General features: G+C 43.2%; 2 protein-coding genes and 1 long non-coding RNA gene across 4 annotated transcripts in view; 2 read left to right on the plus strand and 1 right to left on the minus strand.

The window, feature by feature from the left end:
- The first annotated feature begins 253 nt into the window (after window positions 1–253).
- Window positions 254–6,801, plus strand: HIKESHI (heat shock protein nuclear import factor hikeshi). 2 transcript variants are annotated; one of them, XM_081860799.1, is made up of 5 exons: window positions 254–410; window positions 2,064–2,301; window positions 3,302–3,453; window positions 5,852–5,970; window positions 6,567–6,801. In XM_081860799.1, exons 1-5 carry the CDS (start codon window positions 381–383, stop codon window positions 6,619–6,621), a joined length of 594 nt encoding a protein of 197 aa, XP_081716925.1. In that variant the 5' UTR covers window positions 254–380; the 3' UTR covers window positions 6,622–6,801. The 2 variants fall into 2 exon arrangements, with proteins under 2 accessions (XP_081716925.1, XP_081716924.1); XM_081860798.1 differs by lacking the exon at window positions 254–410 and adding an exon at window positions 598–616.
- LOC309341367 lies at window positions 6,520–9,270 on the minus strand. Its single transcript, XR_014156270.1, has 2 exons — window positions 8,370–9,270; window positions 6,520–7,655 (listed from the first exon to the last, which is right to left on the minus strand). It is a non-coding gene; the product is annotated as an uncharacterized lncRNA (long non-coding RNA).
- A 763-nt stretch (window positions 9,271–10,033) lies between these two features.
- Window positions 10,034–22,295, plus strand: part of CCDC81 (coiled-coil domain containing 81) — a 42,610-nt gene continuing 30,348 nt past the window's right edge. Inside the window, exons 1-5 of the mRNA XM_081860383.1 lie at window positions 10,034–10,452; window positions 16,308–16,369; window positions 17,487–17,643; window positions 19,131–19,387; window positions 21,710–21,795. Of these exons, the coding sequence (XP_081716509.1) occupies window positions 10,374–10,452; window positions 16,308–16,369; window positions 17,487–17,643; window positions 19,131–19,387; window positions 21,710–21,795 (641 nt within the window). The 5' untranslated portion in view covers window positions 10,034–10,373. The remainder of the gene's footprint in view (window positions 10,453–16,307; window positions 16,370–17,486; window positions 17,644–19,130; window positions 19,388–21,709; window positions 21,796–22,295) is intronic.

Here is a 22,295-nt window from a genome sequence, read left to right on the forward strand (position 1 = left end):
AAAGTTTTGGCACCGGGAAGTTGTTGAAGCGGGAAGATAATTCGATTTTAGGCAGGAAGTTCCTGTTAAGAACCAAGGCCCATCCTTTCCCTGGGCTGCCTCATTCCTTGCAAGACTACATTTCCCAGCGTCCTCCGCTTCTCCGAACGTACGCGACGTCGCGCGCGGCGCGCTGGGACACGTAGTCCTCCGCCGGGATGCCTGAAATCCCCCCCCACACACGCAAGAATGCCCGCCTATCCCTATGCGAATCATTTCCTTCCGTTTGCCCCGGATGAGCTTCGGCGGGCGGGGGTGGCACTGAGGGGCCACCGGGGTGGTCGCCTGGGCCGGTCGAGGCTTTCGAGGAAGCGGCCTTGCCGAGCGGAGCCGCCTCCGCCATGTTTGGCTGCTTGGTCGCGGGGAGGCTGGTGAGTGGCGCCCGCGGCCGGTAGCGCAGGCCGGAGGGGGCGGGGCCCCTTGCTGCCGGGTCTCTATGGAAACGAGGGGGGAAAGGGGGTTGCTATGGGAACGGGAGGGCACTTGGGGTTTCTATGGTGAGGGATGCGGGCGGCTGGTTCCCTTGGTAACTCGTAAGGCCCAGGGGGGATGCGCCAGGCGTTTCTCATGGAAGTGGGTGACGAAATATCTAGGTGATATATGTATTTCTATGTACTGCTTTAAGGTTTCTTTTCCATATATGTTATGATATATGAGAAGAAGGAAGTCCCAGCGAAGGAAGAACGGATACAAAAGCTCATGGAATAGGCAGAAATGGCAAAACTTACCAGAAGAATAAGAAATTAAGATCACAAACTTTTTATAAAAGAATGGAAATGGTTTATGGAATATTTACAGATAAATTGTAAACAGATAAAAACATTGGCAGGATTATCGTAAAAACCTGCAGTTTTATAAGAGTATAGATTTAAAGGAGATGAATAAATGTGCAAATTAAGTTACTTTGGAATATGCAGAAGATATTAAAAATAAATTTAAGGAACCGCAGAAAGAGGGGGAGGGAAGTCAATTTTTGAAACGTCAAAAGGACTGTAAAATCAGTGAAATGTATAAACTTGAAAAGTATAAATAAAAATTAAAAAAATACAATCAAGCAGTAAATTACTTTTTAAAATTAAATTTGTACACCGCCCTTCATCCACAGATCTTAGGGCGGTTCACACACAAACAAATACAATATAAAAACCACAAAATGCATAGTAAAAGTAAGAACCACAGCAAAGCAATAATCCCCTTTCCCACAACACATATAAATTTTATGGAGTATTTGTGTGTTTGTATACCTCTTGAGTTTCCCCCCTCTACATTCAAGCAGAATATATAGTGGTATAAACTAGATACTGCTTCATTGTAGGGGGAAAACCTCAACAGTGGTCAACAAATGAGATAAAACAAAGAAAGCACTTTTTTTTTTAAAAAAAAGTAAGACTGTGATTTAAAATTTGCAGGTTAAAACTGCAATTGACTAAAACATATTAAAACTAGTTGTACAAAACTAGTCCTGCTGTGTTTAATGGATAGCATTAACTGAGTAAAAATATTTTGGTCAATGAAAAATGTGCTTCCAATTAACCGGGCAGCATATTTTTCCCATTTAAAATTGTATTTTTAATAAATAAATAAAAAGCAATGGCAACTCTCAATGGAACATAGGCAGCAAAAATACAAGCAATAAAACAATTGAAACATCTTAAAAACAATTCCAGTACAGATGCAGGTTGGAAAAGATTTGTGCTTTAAAAGCTTGCTGAATAAGAAAGCTCTTCAATAGGTGACAAAACAGCCAACAGGGACAGCGCCTTGCCTAATGTTTAACAGGGAATTCCAAAGAGCAGGAGGCATAACCGGAAAGGTGAAATTCCTAACTTGTGCATAATGGACCTCCTGCTATGATGGTATGTGCAGGAGGTCCTAACCTGTAAGAACAGATAGGAGAAGGGTTGGCATACTGCTTCGTTTTTTTCTGCACAGTCTCCATTTCAATGCATTCTTTTTTCCTGGAGGGAGTTTGAATTCCGCTACAGGCTCAAATCCCTACTTCATTCCCTGCTCTTCTTTTGTAGGTGCAAACAGTTGCACAGCAGGTGGCAGAAGACAAGTTTGTGTTTGACTTGCCCGACTATGACAGCATCAACCACGTGGTGGTCTTCATGCTGGGGACTGTTCCCTTCCCAGAGGGAATGGGTGGTTCTGTCTACTTCTGCTACCCCGACGAAAATGGGATAGCAGTGTGGCAGCTCCTGGGCTTTGTCACAAATGAAAAACCAAGTGCCATCTTCAAAATTTCCAGTCTGAAATCTGGTAAGAACATTGAGTGTAACCATTAAAGCCTGGGAAGGGGTTTGCTGTAGAGATAGGTGACTGGTAGCCAGAAGCAACAGTTCAACCTTCACTTTCCCTTGTGGTCCACAGCATAGCTGTTAGTCCCACCTCTTTTCTCTGAGGCACAGGCAAAGGGCTTTGGAACCCCCTTCTTCTCTGTCCAGCTGTTGTGATTAGCAAAATGGACTCTAAGTTCCTTGTTTGTGCCTTGGCTCATACATGGGAGCCATTGGCTGAGGCCCTCAAGGGGAGAACTGACAGGAGGGGAAGAGAGAGAGAGAGATAAAAATCCCTTTGTTTGTATCTCACATTCTGTGGAAGTGAGTAGAGGCAGTATTGTTGACCTTTCAGCCTTTGCTCATGACTGGTTTTTATTTCTAGGTAAGCATTTGCCTGTAGGGTGTGGGGAGTTCCTTAACCCAAGCTGCCTCACCCTACTCAAAAGTTGTTCTGTGTGACTCTGCCAGAGCTGGCGCTAAAATCATGTATTCTGGGTCTGAAAGGTGCAGGAAGAGAGAACCCAGAATCACTCACTGTGCTTCAAGCTCTCCTCCTAGTTGTCTTCTTTGGGGTAACTGATGTGTGCCCTCTGTTCCCAGAGAGGGGTCCTTTCTTGAAGCAACCTTTTTATGCAGCTAAGATACTCAAAAGTAGAACTACAGTGTTGACATCAGTGGCTAACTTAATTCATATCACTTCTTATACTCTGAGCATGTCTTAGCTGGATACAGCATACTTCAAGTAGACCAACTGAAATGAATTGACTTAAGTTAGCCGTTGATGTCAGTACCGTAGAGACTATGATTTTGAAGCATTAAAACGCCACTGCTTTTCTGTTGTCGGGCTGTGTTCTCTGTTTCTTGTTGACGGAAGCCTTATGTTTAAGAAGCCTTATGTAAATCTGGGCTGTTTTCAGAACTGTGCTTCTACTGAGGTCAGGACAGATGCATTACACCACTTGTGATGTTGTCTCTTTTAGGGAAAGGTAGCCATCATCCGTTTGGAGCTATGAATATCCCCCAAACGCCATCTGTAGCCCAGATTGGGATTTCTGTGGAGCTGCTGGAACTCTTGGCTCAGCAAACTCCTGTAGCAAGTGCCGCTGTGTCATCAGTCAATTCATTCACAGAGGTAATGAATAGCAAGCGATTTTGATTTCAGCACTTACTGCCGGAATAGCCTCTTCATTAATGGGTCTTAGAGCATGGGACATAATGCCACGAAGACAAGTGAGGCATTAGCAAAAATTGCCTTACTCGTCAGAGCAGCAGCTTTTAAACTGTTTTCTGAGTTCCTCAGTGAAAAGAGCAATAATGTTCCCTGAAATACAGCTTGATCCTCAGTACAGATCTTTGCTTGCAGATGTGTAGCTTTAACAGAATGTTGGAGCAGAGCCTCCATTTTCACAATAATAGTGAATCATAGAATCTTAGAGTTGGAAGGGATTCAAGGGTCATCTAGTCCAACCCCCTGCATTGCAGGAATCTCGGCTAAAGCATTCATAGCAGATGGCCATCCAGCCTCTGCTTAAAAACCTGCAAGGAAGGAGAGTCCACCACCTCTCATGGGAGTCTGTTCCACTGCTGAACAGCTCTTCCTGTCAGAAAGGTTTTCCTGATGTTTAGTCGGGGTCTCCCTTCTTGTAATTTGGAAGACACTGGTTTGAGTCCTACCCTCCAGAGCAGGAGAAAACAAGCATGTTCGCTCTTCCATGTGATCCCAACATTAACTGACTCTACACCCATAAAATTTCCCATAATGCTCTGTGGTACGCAGGAGGTTCTTTGGCAGTCGACTCCATGTGAAAAGGGTTCTCTAAAAGAATTTAGAAGCACATTTTTTAGAAGGCCATCTGTCTAATTCTTCTGCGGTTATTGGCCTGGATCCTATAATAAGGAAAGGAAAGTCCTTAAAAGGAAAGTTTCCTTTCCCTTGCAGCTGTCCCTGAAAACCCTTTTCGGAATGTCAGAAGGTACGTCTCTCCTGAGATATGGGGCATGGAGAGCTACTGCAAGGAATTGCTCAAAACTGGGATCCTGCCCCCCAAACAGCTTTCCATCTAAGAAAATTTTCTAGGTCACTGATATATTATTATAAAAAAAAAAAGATTTGGGATTAAGCCCATTAAACACAGTGAGATTTACTTCTGAGTAAAGGATTATATAGTCAATAGCTTTTTAAAGGCATTTTAATAATTCAGCAGAGTGTTATATTAAGTAGGGCATGAGCCTGCAATGTGTAATCAGAGTAATTTTAGGAAAAGATACCAAGTAGAGTAGAAACATTTCCAGCTTAACTTGTCCCTTACAATAAAAACCCTTAGATTAAAGGTAAAGGGACCCCTTACCGTTAGGTCCAGTCCCGGACGACTGGGGTAGCGACGCTCATCTCGCTTTACTGGCCGAGGGAGCCGGCGTACAGCTTCCGGGTCATGTGGCCAGCATGACTAAGCCACTTCTGGCGAACCAGAGCAGCACACGGAAACGGCGTTTACCTCCCCGCCGGAGCGGTACCTATTTGTCTACTTGCACTTTGACGTGCCTTCGAACTGCTATGTTGGCAGGAGCAGGGACTGAGCAACGGGAGCTCATTCCGTCGCGGGGATTCGAACCACCGACCTTCTGATCGGCAAGCCCTAGGCTCTGTGGTTTAGACCACAGCGCCACCTGCGTCCCTAGGCCACCCTTAGATGGGCTAATTAGACCATATAAAGATCCCCACCCCTGAAGAAAATCTATAATTTCTAATATGATGATTAAAATGAACACATAAACTTACCCTTTCTCTTACCACTTTGTGAACTGGTAGCAGTTTGCAAAAACATAGTACTGTGGTTGGCAACTCTGTGTACCGACAGACAACTCACTAGAAACACTTGGAACAGAGAGTTACCTATTCATCTGTTATCTGTCTTCCCAGCTAAGACTCCTCTTTCAATTTCTTTATTTATACAAGCATTAATAAACTGCCAACTCATGAAAAATATTGTGACTGTGTATACAATTAAATGAACATAATAAAACACAGAAGCAATGGCCAACACTCAATCAAATTAAGTCCATTATAATGCTTGGTGAAACAAACGTTTCCAGCAGGTGACAAAAAAATAAATATTGTAGGAAACATCCCAGCTCGTGTTTCTCAAAGTGGCTTGCAAACCTAAAAACAACTTGCAGTGATAAAATATTCCATAAAACTTCTCTTAGGGAGGAATAAGTTATTAACCCAAAGCATTCTCTTGCCTCCTTTGCTTTTGCAACTGGTTGTATTTGTTTCCCTGCTGACATGTCCAGAAGCAGGTTTCCTATTGCCCTGAAGCCTTTGCTGAGGCAGCATGAGTCAAATGAGCAGATTACTGTTGTACAGTAACGAGATGCACTCCTCATAATATAGTAATATGTTTTCATTTGGATCATATCTGTAAACAATTGTTTAAATGCCAAAATAGAGCACCTAGCTAGGGCTGACTGAAATGACTATGTACAGCACATCCTTTTTTTAAAAGTGCTTTTGTTGTTGTGTATTTCAGTTCACTCAAAAGATGCTAGACAATTTTTATAACTTCGCTTCGTCCTTCGCTGTCACCCAGGCCCAAATGACACCCAACCCATCGGAAGCTTTTATTCCCGCAAATGTAGTTTTGAAATGGTAAGGAGACTGCCGGGGGTGGACTGTGCCTTCACCAACACAAGTCTTGGTAGGACTGAATTAATGGTGTGGTAGTAACATTATCCCTAACTGTAAGAGTTACCTTTTTAGTATAACAGTAGTTGAATTTATACTATGTAAAACTATTTCATGTATTTAGTCAAAACAAAATAAAAAAATTCCTTCCAGTAGCACCTTAAAGACCAACTAAGTTAGTTCTAGGTATGAGCTTTCGTGTGCATGCACACTTCTTCAGAATACTTATGTATTTAGATCAGGCTTGTGAATAGCCCTTCAGCCTGCTTACCTGCAGCAAGTCTGATATGCTTCCAGACAATCAAGACCAGGAATTTAACAAAAAGCAGACACAATGTTTTAAAAATTATTTTTGATAAATACAAATTAGGATTCCTGAAGGAATTGCATTGCTGGGACCCAGCATAACTGTTCAAGAGCCAGTGGTGTTGGAGTGAAAATCCTGGTGATCTTCCCTTTCCAGTACATGCAAAGGAGAAGGATTGCATAAAGCTCAGCAAAGTAGCTAGAAGATGGCTTTTATGTGACTTTATTTGTGCTTATCTTTTTTCTTCTTGTAGGTACGAGAATTTCCAAAGAAGATTAACTCAGAATCCTTTGTTTTGGAAAACATAATCTGGAGCCAAGTTCTCGCTAATGCGCGCTATAGCAACTGGTCACAACTTAAAAGATGCAAAAGATGGAGCCTACGAAATAAATCTGGATTGGTCGATTAAAAGTCTGAGCAGAATTGGGGGAGGGCAGCTTTTGTAATATTTATGGGGCATTTGTTACAAATTAAAGCTCTAAAAAACAGTCATTGGCGTTTTTCTTTTTTTAGAGTTAAAAATGTGGAACCACAACAGGAGCTCCTCATTATGAATTGTACGGAAAACACTTTCCATCCTGTTAACGAGCAAATAGGTCCTTGTTTGGTGGTTCTTTAACACTTTAGGTTCCGGCACTGTTGTGTGTATCAAATTGCAAATAAAACTTGCTCTGAAGCCTGTGCTTCTTTGAAAATACGCTGTTAATGGTTTCCAGTGTAATTCTGTCTTAGTACAGATAGAACAGTTCACAAATTCATATAAGCATAGGGTTGGAAGGATCCCTGAGGATAATCTAATCCAACCCAAATATACAGCGTTCCACTAAGGGGATCGAATCTGCAACCTTGGCATTGTTATCAGCACCATGCTCTAGCCAACTGAGCTATCCAGTAGATATGATTAGCTCCTGGTGTATTGTGTCTGAACTCTGTACTTCATTTCTTTCTATGTAATATCTTGGTCTGTATGTATTTGCCTGTTGGGGTTCACAACTAATAACTTCCCTATGCCCAGAGTTCATCCAAACATAGTTGTCTGAGAAACTGGTCATATAGCTACTGGTGACCTATCTTGGATCTTTTTTCCAAGGTTGTCTGCTGAGAAGAGGATCTGTCAGTGGTAAAATTTCCTGTTTAAGAAAGGTTGCCAAAACAGCTGTTGCAAGGAGCTGCCATTGCAGATCCTGCTGAACCTGTCACCCAGTGGGTTGCCAAACACTGATCCACGACCGTCATTCCAGTAGTCCACAGAGTGTCTGCGGATTTCTGGTTGAAGAAGACAGATGACACATTAAAGATCCATCTTGGTTTTTAATCCAATGTGCTACTGCTTCTTTCGTTTCTTGTATATCTTCCACAGGGTGTGTTTAAAATACATTATATAAGAAATAGAAGAAGCAATAAAAATACAGTTAAAAACCATGCAGCATCTAGCACAGCACAGTGTGATTGCTGCAACAGGCAGAATTGCCGCTTAAGTGATCTGTCTCGCCAGTTTTCAAGTGGCCCATGGAGGGGGGGTGGCGGATTGAGAACAACTCACCTTGCATTCTTTTCTTTTTTTATAAATTTTTTTATTAATTTTCACGAAATAATAAATAAAACAAACAGATAAAAAAAATAGATGATAACCTTATTAAAATTACACTTACTAACATTGTCAAGTGACTTCATCGCTTCCCCTTGGTTGAATTTCCATGGACTTCCTTTTAACGGTTTTCCAAATCAAAGTTCTTATGAAATTTTACTTGAACATTAACATCCTTATATCCTTCAATTTTAAAATTAGACATTTTGATTCGTCACTTAACTTATATAAGATCCTAAGCCAATTAAATATCTGCAAACTATTTCCAATTAATTTAATTTTACATATTTAACTAAATAATCATTAAATTTTGTCCATTCTTCCTGATACTCCTCTGGTCGCAGACTCTTCCGGTTAGGTCGGCTAGCTCCGAAAACTCCCATCTTCATCTGCCATTCTCCCACCGTAGGTAGTTCTTGCGTTTTCCACTTGTTTGCTAATAAAATTCGAGCAGCAGTTGTGGCAGACAAAAATAGTTTAACATCTTTCTTGGGCAATTCTAAACCTCATGGACCTTGCATTCTTGCATTGTTTCTGTTCCAGTCGGACTTCTCAGCTATCCTCCCTAGCTTGTTTTGCACACATTTCCATCTATATATTTTTTTACTGTGGATAAGTCTGCCTAAAATGTTTTTTTAGATGCCGAGTGTTACTTGGGAGTTCCAACTGCCTCCAGGCTTTACATACGTGCTTGTATTAAATATTTAAGGCATCTCTCAAATCCATGCTTTCTTTCAGTCTTAGGGTGTTGTTGCTTTAAGAAGACGACTTATTTTTGCTCTCATGATGGTTTAGCCAAAAGGTACTGAGTAAAATGAATTTATTTTATTACTGCTTTATTACCAGCATCTATTTTAAACCAGGGTCCAATACTTCATTTTCTGAAGAAATTGCTGTCGATGCCTTTTCTATATTTCATTATTAAATAACCATCAGCTGCAAGGCATGTTTATATTATTTATAACGTTAGGATGTTATTTCTGATGTAGGATTTCAAGCTGGGTGTTTCTCTTGCCTTTCTAGAGCTATGCAGTGGTCTGATTCATTTTGCCTTTCTCTCTTTACCTTCTCCAGTATGTACACTGTTAGGAAATACAAATATTTTCCATAAAGTGTTTTTAATAAGAAACAAATCTTGTGTTGTTACCACTTCAGACACTCCCACTTCACAGAGGAAACATTTGTGGGTGAATAAAGATAGGCAAGTGTGTTTTATTTTTTAAGAGGCCCTATTTATACTGATGTAGCATTATGAACATTTGAGGAATATACAGCTCTTAATAACAAGTTTTTTCCATAGATGCAATACAGTGTTACTCAAAAGCATCCATACTTTGTACCAGCAGAGGTTAATTCAGTAAGAACTGCTACGTCTTGGCAACAATGGATTCTTTTTAAACACGCATTTCATTTGTAAAATCAAAATATTTGTAAGATGCTTTGAGTATTATTTTCATATAAATATTAAGCCTTAACAACTGATCCATTCTATTAAAAATGTACTTAAAATACAAATACGTGTGATTCATAGTACATGGATATGACTGGAAAGAAGAAACCAGTGGAGTCTGGCAAGCCAAAAAGGCTAATATAGTAGACATGAAATTACATTGAAAATCAATTTTAGGCTATATGAGCGTCAAATACTTCTTGTTCTTAAATCTATACAAAAGTTATCCTATTGCAACATCTGGAAAATGAGATTCCCAGGAGTCTGTGGAACTCCCTGCCTATTGAAATCAAGCAAGGCTCTTTTCGGGACCTGCTAAAAACATTCTTGCCTACCCAGGTGCTTTAAAAGTTGAGGAAATTTTAATCTGTTTAACTTTTGCATATTTTAAAAGCATGGTCGTGAATTTTTCTCCATTTAATTTTTATCTTTCTGTGAACCACTGAGCGGTTTCCCCTTTTTTTTTCAACCATCAAGCGGTGTATGAATTTTATGATAAGGTAACATAAAATGAAGTCGATGGTGCCGTACTAAAACAACCAGTGATTTTGTTGCACCATCAGAGCCTGCAAGGACCTGGTGCCTAATTTGCTAGGCGCCGCCCGGGGCGGAGAGCCTTTATTGTGACGTCTCCCTTAGCAACCGGGAACCCGCGTCCTAGCGACGGCCCCGCCCCTCCCATTCATGGCCCCGCCCCCTCCATCCTGCATTGTGGAGGCGCCTCTCTGCGCCCAGGCGAATTCCCCGTTTTCTGCCATCGCCTCCGCGCTCGCAAGAAACCGGTTTGCTTCTGCACTGATGCGGAGGAGGAAAAGGGGAGAGGAGGGGAAATGGGTAGCGCTTTGAAGGCTGGAGCGCATAAAAGGGAGTGAGAAGGAGCTATGTGACGGCCGCCGCCCCCACACCCAAGGAGAACCTCCCTAAACCAGCCCAGTCTACCTGGCTTTCTGCTTGGTCTTTTTTTTTCTCTCTCTCTGTATCTCCTCTGGTAAAGACAGAAAAGCGGGAAAGAGGATTCGAAAATGCTGGACACCATCCATGCCACGATCTTGGAGGGCGGGAGGAACGTCTTCCTTACACTTCCCAAGCTCACGACAGAAGGTAAGCTCTGTTTCCCCGCTGGGTTTTTACAATTCAGCCTCCTGAATGAACCACAAGGCTAATATGCTGCAGTGCAAATTGCTTTTATGAATGGCTGTACCTGGGAAAGTATCTGTTGTTGCATGCAAGAGAATCCCAGATCATATACCTATACCTATGCCTATACCTATACCTATACCTATACCTATACCTATACCTATACCTATACCTATACAGCAGAGACATCACCTTGGCAACAAAGGTCCGTATAGTTAAAGCTATGGTTTTCCCAGTAGTGATGTATGGAAGTGAGAGCTGGACCATAAAGAAGGCTGATTGCCGAAGAATCGATGCTTTTGAATTATGGTGCTGGAGCAGACTCTTGAGAGTCCCATGGACTGCAAGAAGATCAAACCTATCCATTCTGAAGGAAATCAGCCCTGAGTGCTCACTGGAAGGACGGATCCTGAAGCTGAGGCTCCAATACTTTGGCCACCTCATGAGAAGAGAAGACTCCCTGGAAAAGACCCTGATGTGGGGAAAGATGGAGGGCACAAGGAGAAGGGGACGACAGAGGACGAGATGGTTGGACAGTGTTCTCAAAGCTACCAGCATGAGTTTGATCAAACTGCGGGAGGCAGTGGAAGACAGGAGTGCCTGGGGTGCTCTGGTCCATGGAGTCATGAAGAGTCGGACACAACTAAACGACTAAACAACAATACATATACATATACATATACATATACATATACATATACATATACATATCACTGGAAAGAAGAAACCAGTGGCACCGAGCAAGCCAAAAAGGCTAATATAATAGACATGAAATTACATTGCAAACCAATTTTACTCTATGTGAACATCTAATATGTCTTGTTCTTAAATCTACACAAAAGTTATCCTATTGCAACATCTGGAAAATGAGATTCCAAGAAGACTTTGGAACTCCCTGCCTATTGAGGTCAAGCAAGGCGCCTTCCGTGTACTCTTTTCAGCACCTGCTAAAAACATTCTTGCCTACCCAGGTACTTAAAAAGTTGAGGAAATTTTAATCTGTTTAACTTTTAGTCAACTTTTAGTTTACACACACACACACACACACAAACACACACACACACACACACTTTCTGTTTTACAATTTTGAATACTCATTTAAACATCCTTAAAACATCTTCTATTTCCGTGGTTCATTTTGCATACCATAAATCCCTACATATTTTATATAAACCGAACCATTCAGTATTCCATCATTGCATCCATCAAAACTTATTTACACTGTTGAATTTATTTTAATGCTGCCAGTGTTTTCAAGTGTACACAATCTCCCCCATATATTCAATAGAAATTTTCCAATCTTCTCTAAATGCATGTTCTTTTTGTTCTCTACGCATATTCCATCAGTTTAAGTTGCCGTTCTTCTATAGTTGGGACCTCGCTCATTTTCTATTTTTGGGCTAACAAAACGCGGGCCGCAGTTGTAGCAAAAATAAGTAACCTTTCTTGACTCCTGGGAATTTCCATCTGAATTAACCCCAACAAAAAAGGACTCTGGTTTTTTGGGGAAAAGTACTTTTAAACTTTTTTTTCAATTCATGATGGATTATTTCCCAATACGCTTTTACCCCTTTACAGGTCCACCAGATTCAATTTCCAGATTCAGTCTCTGGGGGCTGGAAATTTCTCTCTTTTTTTTTTTTAAAAAAATATTTTTATTAGGTTTTTACATTTTATAACAACAAACACACACAAAAAGACAAAAACAAACAAGTACAATTTCATACCCTAATTTTCTTTACCCTCTTTCATTGACTTCCCCCACCCCCTCTTCTTACATCCCAATTCCAATAATTAATTCAGCAAGTTCTTACCTAACCTCTTAAACATATTAATATTACTTTTAAAACTTAATTCTTTTTGTTTGTCTATATTCAACTTATCCAATTCTCTTATAATCATTAATTTCTTTTTTTTTTTTAAGGTCGATCTAACTTCCCTTCCACAAATTTTTCCCTTTATTATATTGATTATAGGTCACATTAACCAAATAAGCAAATCGTAACATTTTAGAATTCTATTCTCTCCCCCCTCCCTGCCCCGGTTTCTGTCCCTTCCCAAACAAATGTCCAAAAAACAAACAAAAAATAGTTCTTAGTCCGGATTCCTCATGTCCGAGGCCTTTAATTCTCTGTTAGTCCCTCTCTGCCAATTATATTGGTAGTCCTTTTTGTTGATCCTGGGACCCCGAAGGAGTTCAGTCAGAGTCACATCAAAAAATCTTCCATCCAGAATGTTTGAAAGTGGTTGCTGCGAAAGGTCGGCTACTTTTCCATACTCAAGAGGGAAGTCCCAATCGTGTTGCTTTATTCTTTTTGGTTTTAATGTTCCAAGTACTCCAGGGACTTCCCTCTTCTTCTTTCTCATCTTTCACAGATTTGTAATCCAAAGGTCTTCTTGCTCATACTCTAACAGTGTGGACTCCTGATTGGTGCTTTCCACTTGTAGTGTCTGCACTCCTTCTTTCCTCTCTGTCAATTCCAAGAGCATCTCTTCCTGCTCAGCTGCAGGTTTTTTATCAGTCATATCCTTTATACATTCAGCAGAGTTGTTCGTTTTAGAATTCAAGGTCGTAAGTGCTTTGTTCATAGCCATACTCTGCTCTTGCAGGATTCCCATGAGAAAGAACATTTTTTCTATCTCCGCCAGTAATTTTCCCTCTGCAGCCAGTGTAATGTCACTAATTCCCCCTAGGGGGCTTTCAGTTACTTGGTAGTCCTTTTCCAACAATCTGTTACTTTGTTGTTATCACTACTTTATTTCCAACCACCTCAGTTCAAATGTATCACCTTTAATTCAGAGAGTTATTAAATAACAAGATTCTTAACTTTGTCCACCCGTTTGACAGCTCCTTTGACAGCTGTCAAACTCCTTTCACTTTTTCCTCCGGCACACAAACAGGACACTCCCGGGTTTTTTGGGGGGGGGGATTACACACAAAGTTCCAAAGTTCCTCCCTTTCTCTCCAGCACAAAAACTTCTTCTATCAAATTTATGAAAACTTTTAAGTCATAAAAATAGTAATCTTTCCGCCTTAATTCTCCGTTCCTTGCTTTAAATCGTCTGTAAGTAGAGGGGGTGCGGACTTCCCTTTAGCACATCCCCCGATCGTGCCGAATCGGTAAAATTTTTTAAAGTCCAGATTCCACTACTCACGGGTTATTTGTTATCCAGTCCGAATTTTGGGGCTGGAAATTTCTCCTGCCTGAAAGCCTGAAAGCCTGCCCGAAAATGGGGCTGGAAATTTCTCCTGCCTGAAACCCTGCAGAACGGCTGCCAGCCAGAGTCTACCCTGTAAAGAGCACTAAGCTAGATGGATCAATTGTTTGACTCCATTTAAGGTTATGTCCTTATCTTACTTGCCTCCCCATCCCCTTCATAACCTCGGTTTCCCCATTAATACTTGAGATCAGCTAGGAAGATAGGAGGCTGCTTTATACTGAGTTAGACCACTGGCCCATCTAGCTCAGTATTGCATGCACTGACTGGCAGCAGCTCAATAGGATTTTAAGGACGGGAACTCCCCCAGCGCTAGGTGGAGAAGCTGGGGATTGAACCTGAGACCTTTTGCATGCTAAACAAACCTGAACAAACTACAGTTCCCAGGATTCCTTGGGGGGAATTAATGCACTTTAAATGAATGGTGTGTTTGCAGCTTCTGTATGTATTCAGCAGGCATGTTTATGTGTGGGTCTGGCCCCATCCCTTGGCCCACATTGGTTTCCAGGTGTCATCCGACAGCTTGGTGCTGTTCCCCTTTGCATGTTTGTTGTTGTTGTTGTTTAGTCCTTTAGTCGTGCCCGACTCTTCATGACCCAAAGTCTTCTTGGAATCTCATTTTCCAGATGTTGCAATAGGATAACTTTTGTGTAGATTTAAGAACAAGACATATTAGATGTTCACATAGAGTAAAATTGGTTTGCAATGTAATTTCATGTCTATTATATTAGCCTTTTTGGCTTGCTCGGTGCCACTGGTTTCTTCTTTCCAGTGATATGTATGTATATGTATATGTATATGTATATGTATATGTATTGTTGTTTAGTCGTTTAGTTGTGTCCGACTCTTCGTGACCCCATGGACCAGAGCACCCCAGGCACTCCTGTCTTCCACTGCCTCCCGCAGTTTGGTCAAACTCAATTTCGTAGCTTCGAGAACACTGTCCAACCATCTCGTCCTCTGTCGTCCCCTTCTCCTTGTGCCCTCCATCTTTCCCAACATCAGGGTCTTTTCCAGGGAGTCTTCTCTTCTCATGAGGTGGCCAAAGTATTGGAGCCTCAGCTTCAGGATCCGTCCTTCCAGTGAGCACTCAGGGCTGATTTCCATAAGAATGGGTAGGTTTGATCTTCTTGCAGTCCATGGGACTCTCAAGAGTCTCCTCCAGCACCATAATTCAAAAGCATCCATTCTTTGGCGATCAGCCTTCTTGATGGTCCAGCTCTCACTTCCATACATCACTACTGGGAAAACCATAGCTTTTACTATATGGACCTTTGTCGGCATGACACCTAGGGAGTCAGCCCTCGGCGTTGATGCAGTGACCTGAATTCAGTTGCCTATAACCTGGTTTGAGAAATCTCAGTAAGGGCCTTTTGCAGCACCGCATTTAAAGTATTCCACTGCAAAATTGCTGGCTCCATTCAAGGCAAGAGAGTTGTTGCGGTAGCTCAGTCTTCCCTTCTGTTGCTGACATATCAGTCTAATATTAGTTGTGAAAGGGAAGTGGAATTGGCTTCTCACTGTCTGGAAAAGCGAGGAGTCACTATAGTAAGGAGTGATGGGAATTATAGCACAAACATCCCTTGAGGGCAACATGTTGACTATTCCAGTTGCAAATGCCCCATAGCAACAGCCAAGGTGATGTTTTTCCACCTTCACCGCATCAAGCAGTCGGTCCCTTTCCTTTTCTGCCATGACCTGGCCACAGTGATCCATGCAACGGTCACCTCCAGGCATGACTACTGTAATTTGCTCTACGCAGGGCTGCCCTTGAAGCTGTCCCAGAAACTCCAGCGGGTGCAGAATGCTGCAGTGAGGCTCCTCACAGGGTCTCTGCCATGGGAGCATATTCACCCAGTGTGTTTCCAGCTGCACTGGCTCCTGATGGAGTACAGGGTCAGATTTAAGGTGCTGGTTTTGACCTTTAAAGCCCTTCACAGCCTAGGACCCATGTACCTATGGGACCGCCTCTCCCGGTATGCCCCACGGAGGACCTTAAGATCCATAAATAGCAACACCCTAGAGGTCACAGGCCCTAAGTAAGTTAGATTAGCCTCAACCAGAGCCAGGGCTTTTTCAACACTGGCTCCAGCCTGGTGGAACACTCTGTCTCATGAGACCAGGGCCCTGCAGGATCTGATTTCTTTTCGCAGGGCCTGTAAGACAGAGTTGTTCCACCTGGCCTTCAGCTTGGAATAAATTTGATTCCCTCCCCCTCTTCTTTTTTCCTTTCTCCTCCTGTGATGGAACTTCTATTTGAGGGCTTCCCTGGCTTTTTTCTGGCCCATGTAGGACCAGTCTGGATAGTTAGCCTTGGTGAAGACTTGACGTTTCCATCGCCCCAAAATTTTTTTATTTGAGTTTCCATTGAAATGAGGCTGTATTTTAATGTTTTAACGTTGTATTTTAATCTTGTTTTTAAGTTGTATTTCAATCAAATTGTTTTTGTATCGGGTGTTAGCCGCCCTGAGCCCAGTCTTGGCTGGGGAGGGCGGGGTATAAATAAAATTTATTATTATTATAGCCTGTGGATCCTTCCTTCCTTCGCTTTCCTTTTATTAGCAGAAGTCAGGATAACTCTGTATATCTTTGCATTTCAGATATCCTCGGTATTTGGGGCACTGTTTCGGAGTTTGTTGAAAAGCAGCTTTCCATGAATAAGGTGGGAATTGTTTGTTCCTTTGCTTAAATGCTTGTTTTGAAAGATTTGGGCATTTGTGCATTCTGGTCAAAGTAGTGTGCAGATAAATTCTCCTTTTCTTTGCTGATGTTTGGAGTTAACATGCTCACAGAAGGTGAATCCCTATTGGAGGCAGTGCTATTTTCTGGAAAAAGAGCCATGGGGAGTCACAATGAGCACCTCCCTCTCAGAATGGCAATGGCGGTCACCTGAGAGGTGCCAGAACTAAACAAATGGCTTCCAGTCTTGTTGGGTTCAGAAACGCACTTGAAACCATGGCTTCATATCCTGGCTTATTTGGAAACCGCTAACCATAGTTTCCTGGTTCTCACCTAATGGGAAGTTATGGTTAATACTCATGCAAAGGGAGGAGCAGAAGGGTTGCATTCAGGTGTGCAAAGCCCATGTATATTGTGATTTGATGGTGCAAACTGGGCTTTCATGCCCAGAACCCTTCCAACATTCCTATAAGGTGAGCCCATCTAATTCTGAGCGCTATCTACACTGACTCGCAACAACTCTCAAAGTTGCCAGCCCTACCTAGAAATGTCAAGGATTGAACCAAGAACCTTCTGAATGCTAAGCAGTTCTCCCAATCAGCTAAGGTCTTTTTCCAAATTTGTGGGTGTGGGGTAAAGGTAAAGGGACCCCTGACCATTAAGTCCAGTTGTGACCAACTCTGGGGTTGCGGCACTCATCTCGCTTTATTGGCCGAGGGAGCTGGCGTACAGCTTCCGGGTCATGTGGCCAGCATGTCTAAGCAGCTTCTGGCGAACCAGAGCAGCCACGGAAACACCGTTTACCTTTCTGCCGGAGCGGTACCTATTTATCTACTTGTGCTTTGAGGTGCTTTCGAACTGCTATGTTGGCAGGAGCAGGGACCGAGCAACAGGAGCTAACCCTGTTGTGGGGATTCGGACCGCCGACCTTCTGATCGGCAAGTCCTAGGTTCTGTGGTTTAACCCACAGCGCCACCCGCATCCCTTGGGTGTGGGGTATGGCTTGCCTAATGTTTGATCCAACCTAAGATTTGAACTGGTGACTTCATAGCTCATGTTCTAAACCATTACAGTAGTCCAGCTGTGCCTTCTTTTTTCAGGGTGTCTTAATACCAGGGTTGGGGACGTTCTCCTTCTTGAGACAGAAGCTTGAAGTCGGTAATAACAAATACATCCTCATACAGCGGCCTGTGTTCCTTCTGTCTGAGAAACTTGCGCAGATCCATGGGCTGAAGTTTAACAAAATACACACTCCCGGTAAGAAATGGGGTTGTGGTGTGTGCTTTCTTCCATGCCCGTGTGTGCAGTGTACATTTTGCGGTGTGCAACCAAGCAAAGTGTGCAGCAGAGTTATGGAAAGAATGGGAAGCAGAAACTAGTTTTTGCCCTAGGAACACAGGACAGTTTTATTTCATAGTTCATGGCCTGAGCCAGGGAAAGCTGGTTGTGGTGAGCACCTATTGGCTAGCACTAGTGCCATCACCAACACAGGTGAGCACAGTACCCAGAACAGTTAGATTTTTGTTATGGGGAGGGGAGAGTAGAGTGAAGGGTCAGCGTATGCCAGTGGTGATTGGCGCCGGGGCAAAAGTGGAGATGGGAAGAGGTATAACCTTTTTACAATCTTTGGCAATCTTTACAAAACTTTAGTTTATGGTTGCCATCAATTTTGATTTTAATTAATTTTTATGTTTTTATAATGTTGCACTGTTTTAGTGTTGTTAGCCGCCCTGAGCCCGGCTTCGGCTGGGGAGGGCGGGATATAAATAAAATTTATTATTATTATTATTATTATTATTATTATTATTATTATTATTATTACAGTAGGCTGCGGTTCAGGAACACATTCCAGCAAGGGAAAAGTACTTCAGGAAGGTGCGGGGCAAGGCCAGTGAGAGGTGTGGCCTGTGAAGGGGGCATGGCCTATGAATCAAAAGGGCCAGGTGGAGAGGCCTGGGGGCCACATCTCCACCAACGGTCCAATGTGAGGGAGAAAAAAAGTTTTCTACTGGGAGAAATGTGTGAACAAGCTATTAGTGTTTTAACATTTTACTCATAAGATGCATTGCAGAGTTGGGGATTCAAATGTGGCCCTTCAGGCTTTTCTGTTTGGCCCTCAGAACTATCCCCACGCCCCACACTCTCCTCACTGGCCCTTGTTTCACACTTTGAGTGTACAGTGCCTCTCACTTGCCTGAACGGAGGATAGAGAAGTATATACAGTGGTGCCCCACAAGACGAATGCCTCGCAAGACGGAAAACCCGCTAGACGAAAGGGTTTTCCGTTTTGGAGGTGCTTTGCAAAACGAATTTCCCTATGGGCTTGCTTCGCAAGACGAAATGTCTTGCGAGTTCCTGCGGGTTTTTTCCCCTCCCCCCCTTTTCCTAAGCCGCTAAGCCGCTTATCAGCTGATCCGCTGATAAGCCGCTTAACAGCTGATCCGCTAAAAGCCGCTAAACCACTAATAGCGCTAATCCGCTAAGCTGTCAATGGGCTTGCTTCGCAAGACGAAAAAAACGCTATACAAAGAGCCTCACGGAACGGATTAATTTTGTCTTGCGAGGTACCACTGTATAAAAAACTAGCCTCTTGTACAAAGGTAAAATTTACATTTGTTGCTCCGCCTACTTTTGCTTCTTGCCCCGCCCACCACTGGCAAATGCCCCTTGGGATGGACATAGCCTTGCTTCCTGTTCAGATGATTTCTCTTTTCACCGATTCTTTTCCTGCTGCCCTCCCCTAGGTGATATCCCAATTGTTCCGCTAAATTTCATAGTGTTATCCCTGGAGGGCCCTTTCAACAGGGAGACCGTGGAAGGATGTGTCCGAGAGACGCTGCTGTCTTTCTCCCGGTCCATCGCCACCAAGCAGACGGTCGAGTTCACCTTCAAAGGGATCGGTGTGCTGGTGATCCGGGACAACAGGGTGAAAATGAAGTTTTACAAAGACTTCCTTCGCGCCATGGATGGGAGTGGGAATCTCCTGAAAGCGCTTACAAACGTACGTTGGTCATCGTTTCCTTCTGGGCCTGGATGTCGTTCCGGTCTGATATTTCACCTGTCGTAATAATAAAAAATTATTGCATTTGAGGCAGTTTCATTGTTTAGAGCGTGGTGCTGATTATGCAAGGGGGATGTGAGTGGTGTTGTGGTCTAAACCACTGAGCCTCTTGGGCTTGCCGATCAGAAGGTTGGCAGTTCGAAATCCCACAACGGAGTGAGCTCCCATTGCTCTGTCCCAGCTCCTGCCAACATAGAAGTTCAAAAGCACACCAGTACAAGTAGATAAATAGGTACCGCTGTGGCAGGAAGGTAAATGGTGTTTCCGTGTGTTTTGGTTTCCGTCATGGTGTTCCGTTGCACCAGAAGAGGTTTAGTCCTGCTGGCCACATGACCTGGAAAGCTGTCTGTGAACAAACACCGGCTCCCTCAGCCTGAAAGCGAGATGAGTGCCTCAACCCCATAGTCACCTTTGACTGGACTTAACCATCCAGGGCTCCTTTACCTGCTGATAACACCAAGGTTGCAGGTTCCGTCACCATATGGGACAGCTGCATATTCCTGGACTAGATGATCCAGAGGGTCCCTTCCAACTCTGTTTCTATGATTCTTCTACGATTTGTATTGTTGATGCGACACTAATACATTAGTTGGATGTATGTATAAAGGTAAAGGACCCCTGGACGGTTAAGTCCAGTCAAAGGTGATCTTGCTTTCAGGCTGAGGGAGCCGGCGTTTGTTCACAGACAGCTTTCTGGGTCCTATGGCCAGCATGACTTAAACCACTTCTGGCGCAACAGGACACCGTGACGGAAACCAGAGCGTGCGGAAATGCCGTTTACCTTCCCGCCGGAACGGTACCTATTTATCTACTTGCACTGGTGTGCTTTCAAACTGCTAGGTTGGCAGGAGCTGAAACAGAGCAACGGGAGCTCACCCCGTTGCGGGGATTCGAACCACCGACCTTCTGATTGGCAAGCCCAAGAGGCTCAGTGGTTTAGACCACAGTGCCACCCGCTCCTCCTAAGAACATAAAGAGAGCCTGCTGGCTCAGGCCAATGGCCCATCCAGCATCCAGTTCTCACAGTGGCCAACTGGATGCCGCTGGGTAATCTGCAAGCAGGATTTGAGCATCAGAGCCCTTTTCCCTCCTGTGGTTTCCAGCAGCTGTGCTGCCTCCAACTGTGGAAGCACAGCCATCAGGGCTAGGAGCCATAGATAACCCTCCCTCCATGAATTGGTCTAATCCTCCTTGAAAGCTGTCCAATTTGGTGGCCTTCCCCACCTTCTGTGGGATCAGGTTCCATAGTTTAAAGATGTGCTGCTCATGGTTCCTTCAAGACTGGATGACTGCAATGTACTCTACATGGGGCTTCCCTTCCATTTGGTCCAGAAGCTACAGACAGGGCAGGATGCTGCAGCATAATTGCTAATAGAAACGAGGCCTTGCCAGCATAGGACACCTGTTCTCAGAGGTCTACACTGGTTGCCGATTTGCCACCAAGCCAAATTCAAGGTGTTGCTTTTAGTATACAAAGCCCTTAACAACTTGGGACCAGTTTCCTTGCAAGATCATCTTGCCCCAAATATGCTCACCTGAGTGCTTTGATCTGCGGAACTGGCCCTGCTACAGGGACCACACAATACCTGTTCCACATTTGTAAGAAATTGATCTTTCAGTGTAGCAGCACCTAGACTTCAGAACTCCCTGCCTATTTTCCCGCACCCGCTAAAAACATTTTTGTTTAGACAAGGCTACCCAGATGAGCCGAATGTTGATGTGCGTTCAAACCTGTTTTTAGTTTTGCCAATTTAATTTTCAAAAAGGTTTTAAATAGTTGCTTTCTGCTCTTTTACCAACAATCGTATTGTTTTATTCTCTTTGTAATCCGCTTTGAGTTAACTTGTTTTTCTTTTGCAGTCAAGCAGTGTCTAAAATATATATATATATATATATGCAGGTTTTGGTGTCCTCGGGTGTCTTCCCGTGTAAAAGTTGGGGTGTCTAGGCGACGTTTCGACGAGGTCTCACTCGTCATCTTCAGGCTGGTGCTTTCGGCTTCTTGTTACTGGAACAGAGCAGGATCTCAGTGTTTGAGTTCCTATAAATACTGTAGAGGGGGTGTGGTGTATAGCCTCCAATGTTCTGGGCAGAGAGGAAGTTCCCAGGCTAGTGTGCCTTTTACACGGGAAGACACCCGAGGACACCAAAACCTGCATTCCTGTACCCGTGAAAATCTACGAAAGCAAATATATATATATATATATATATATATATATATATATATGAATGAATGAACCACCATCCCTTTTTTTGTTATAGAGGCCAGGCACAGGGGACTCGGTGTTGTCAGCCAAAGAAACCGCTCTTCCACATTCATGCAGCGGTAACGTGGTTTTGTTTCCAAGGTGGGTAGGCTCACCTGATCTGCACGTAGATTTCACCTGTCTCTCTCCTAAGGTGACTGCGAAACAGTTTTGATCTTTTTGAGATGGGATGGAAATTGCAAGTAATTCAAAACACTGCTGCTGCCAGACTACTGGATGGTCTGGCTTCTGGGGAAGGGTGGCTGCAAGCCACAATGGCTGTTTTTAATTCCTCTGAATACCAGTTTTCTGAGAACTGCAGTTGAATAACTGTTGGGTGGATAATGATTGCAAACCCCTCCGATTGTCTTGGGCTGAATCATTTTACTTTTCAATTAGATTAGATTTGACAAATGCCAAACAGATGCAGACATAGAATAGGAACTAAAACAAAATAAACCACAGGTACATGAATGCAAGGGAGGCAGTGACTAGAACTATTTATAACATAGCATGAATGGTTAAAACAGGACAGTCGGTGCAGCCACAAAACTGCTAGCACATTTGCGAAGCTAAGCAGGGTCTGGTGTGGTTTCAAATTG

Source organism: Podarcis erhardii (genome assembly GCF_964252035.2).
Source record: "Podarcis erhardii genome assembly, chromosome: 4".
Classification (NCBI taxonomy): domain Eukaryota; kingdom Metazoa; phylum Chordata; class Lepidosauria; order Squamata; family Lacertidae; genus Podarcis; species Podarcis erhardii.

Excerpts from the sequence above, each read along its gene's own strand:
- HIKESHI (XM_081860799.1), top strand. The coding sequence starts at position 381 with ATGTTTGGCTGCTTGGTCGCGGGGAGGCTG. Across the intron at positions 2,302-3,301 it reads AATTTCCAGTCTGAAATCTG|GGAAAGGTAGCCATCATCCG; the intron begins GTAAGAACATTG and ends TGTCTCTTTTAG. Across the intron at positions 3,454-5,851 it reads CAGTCAATTCATTCACAGAG|TTCACTCAAAAGATGCTAGA; the intron begins GTAATGAATAGC and ends TGTGTATTTCAG.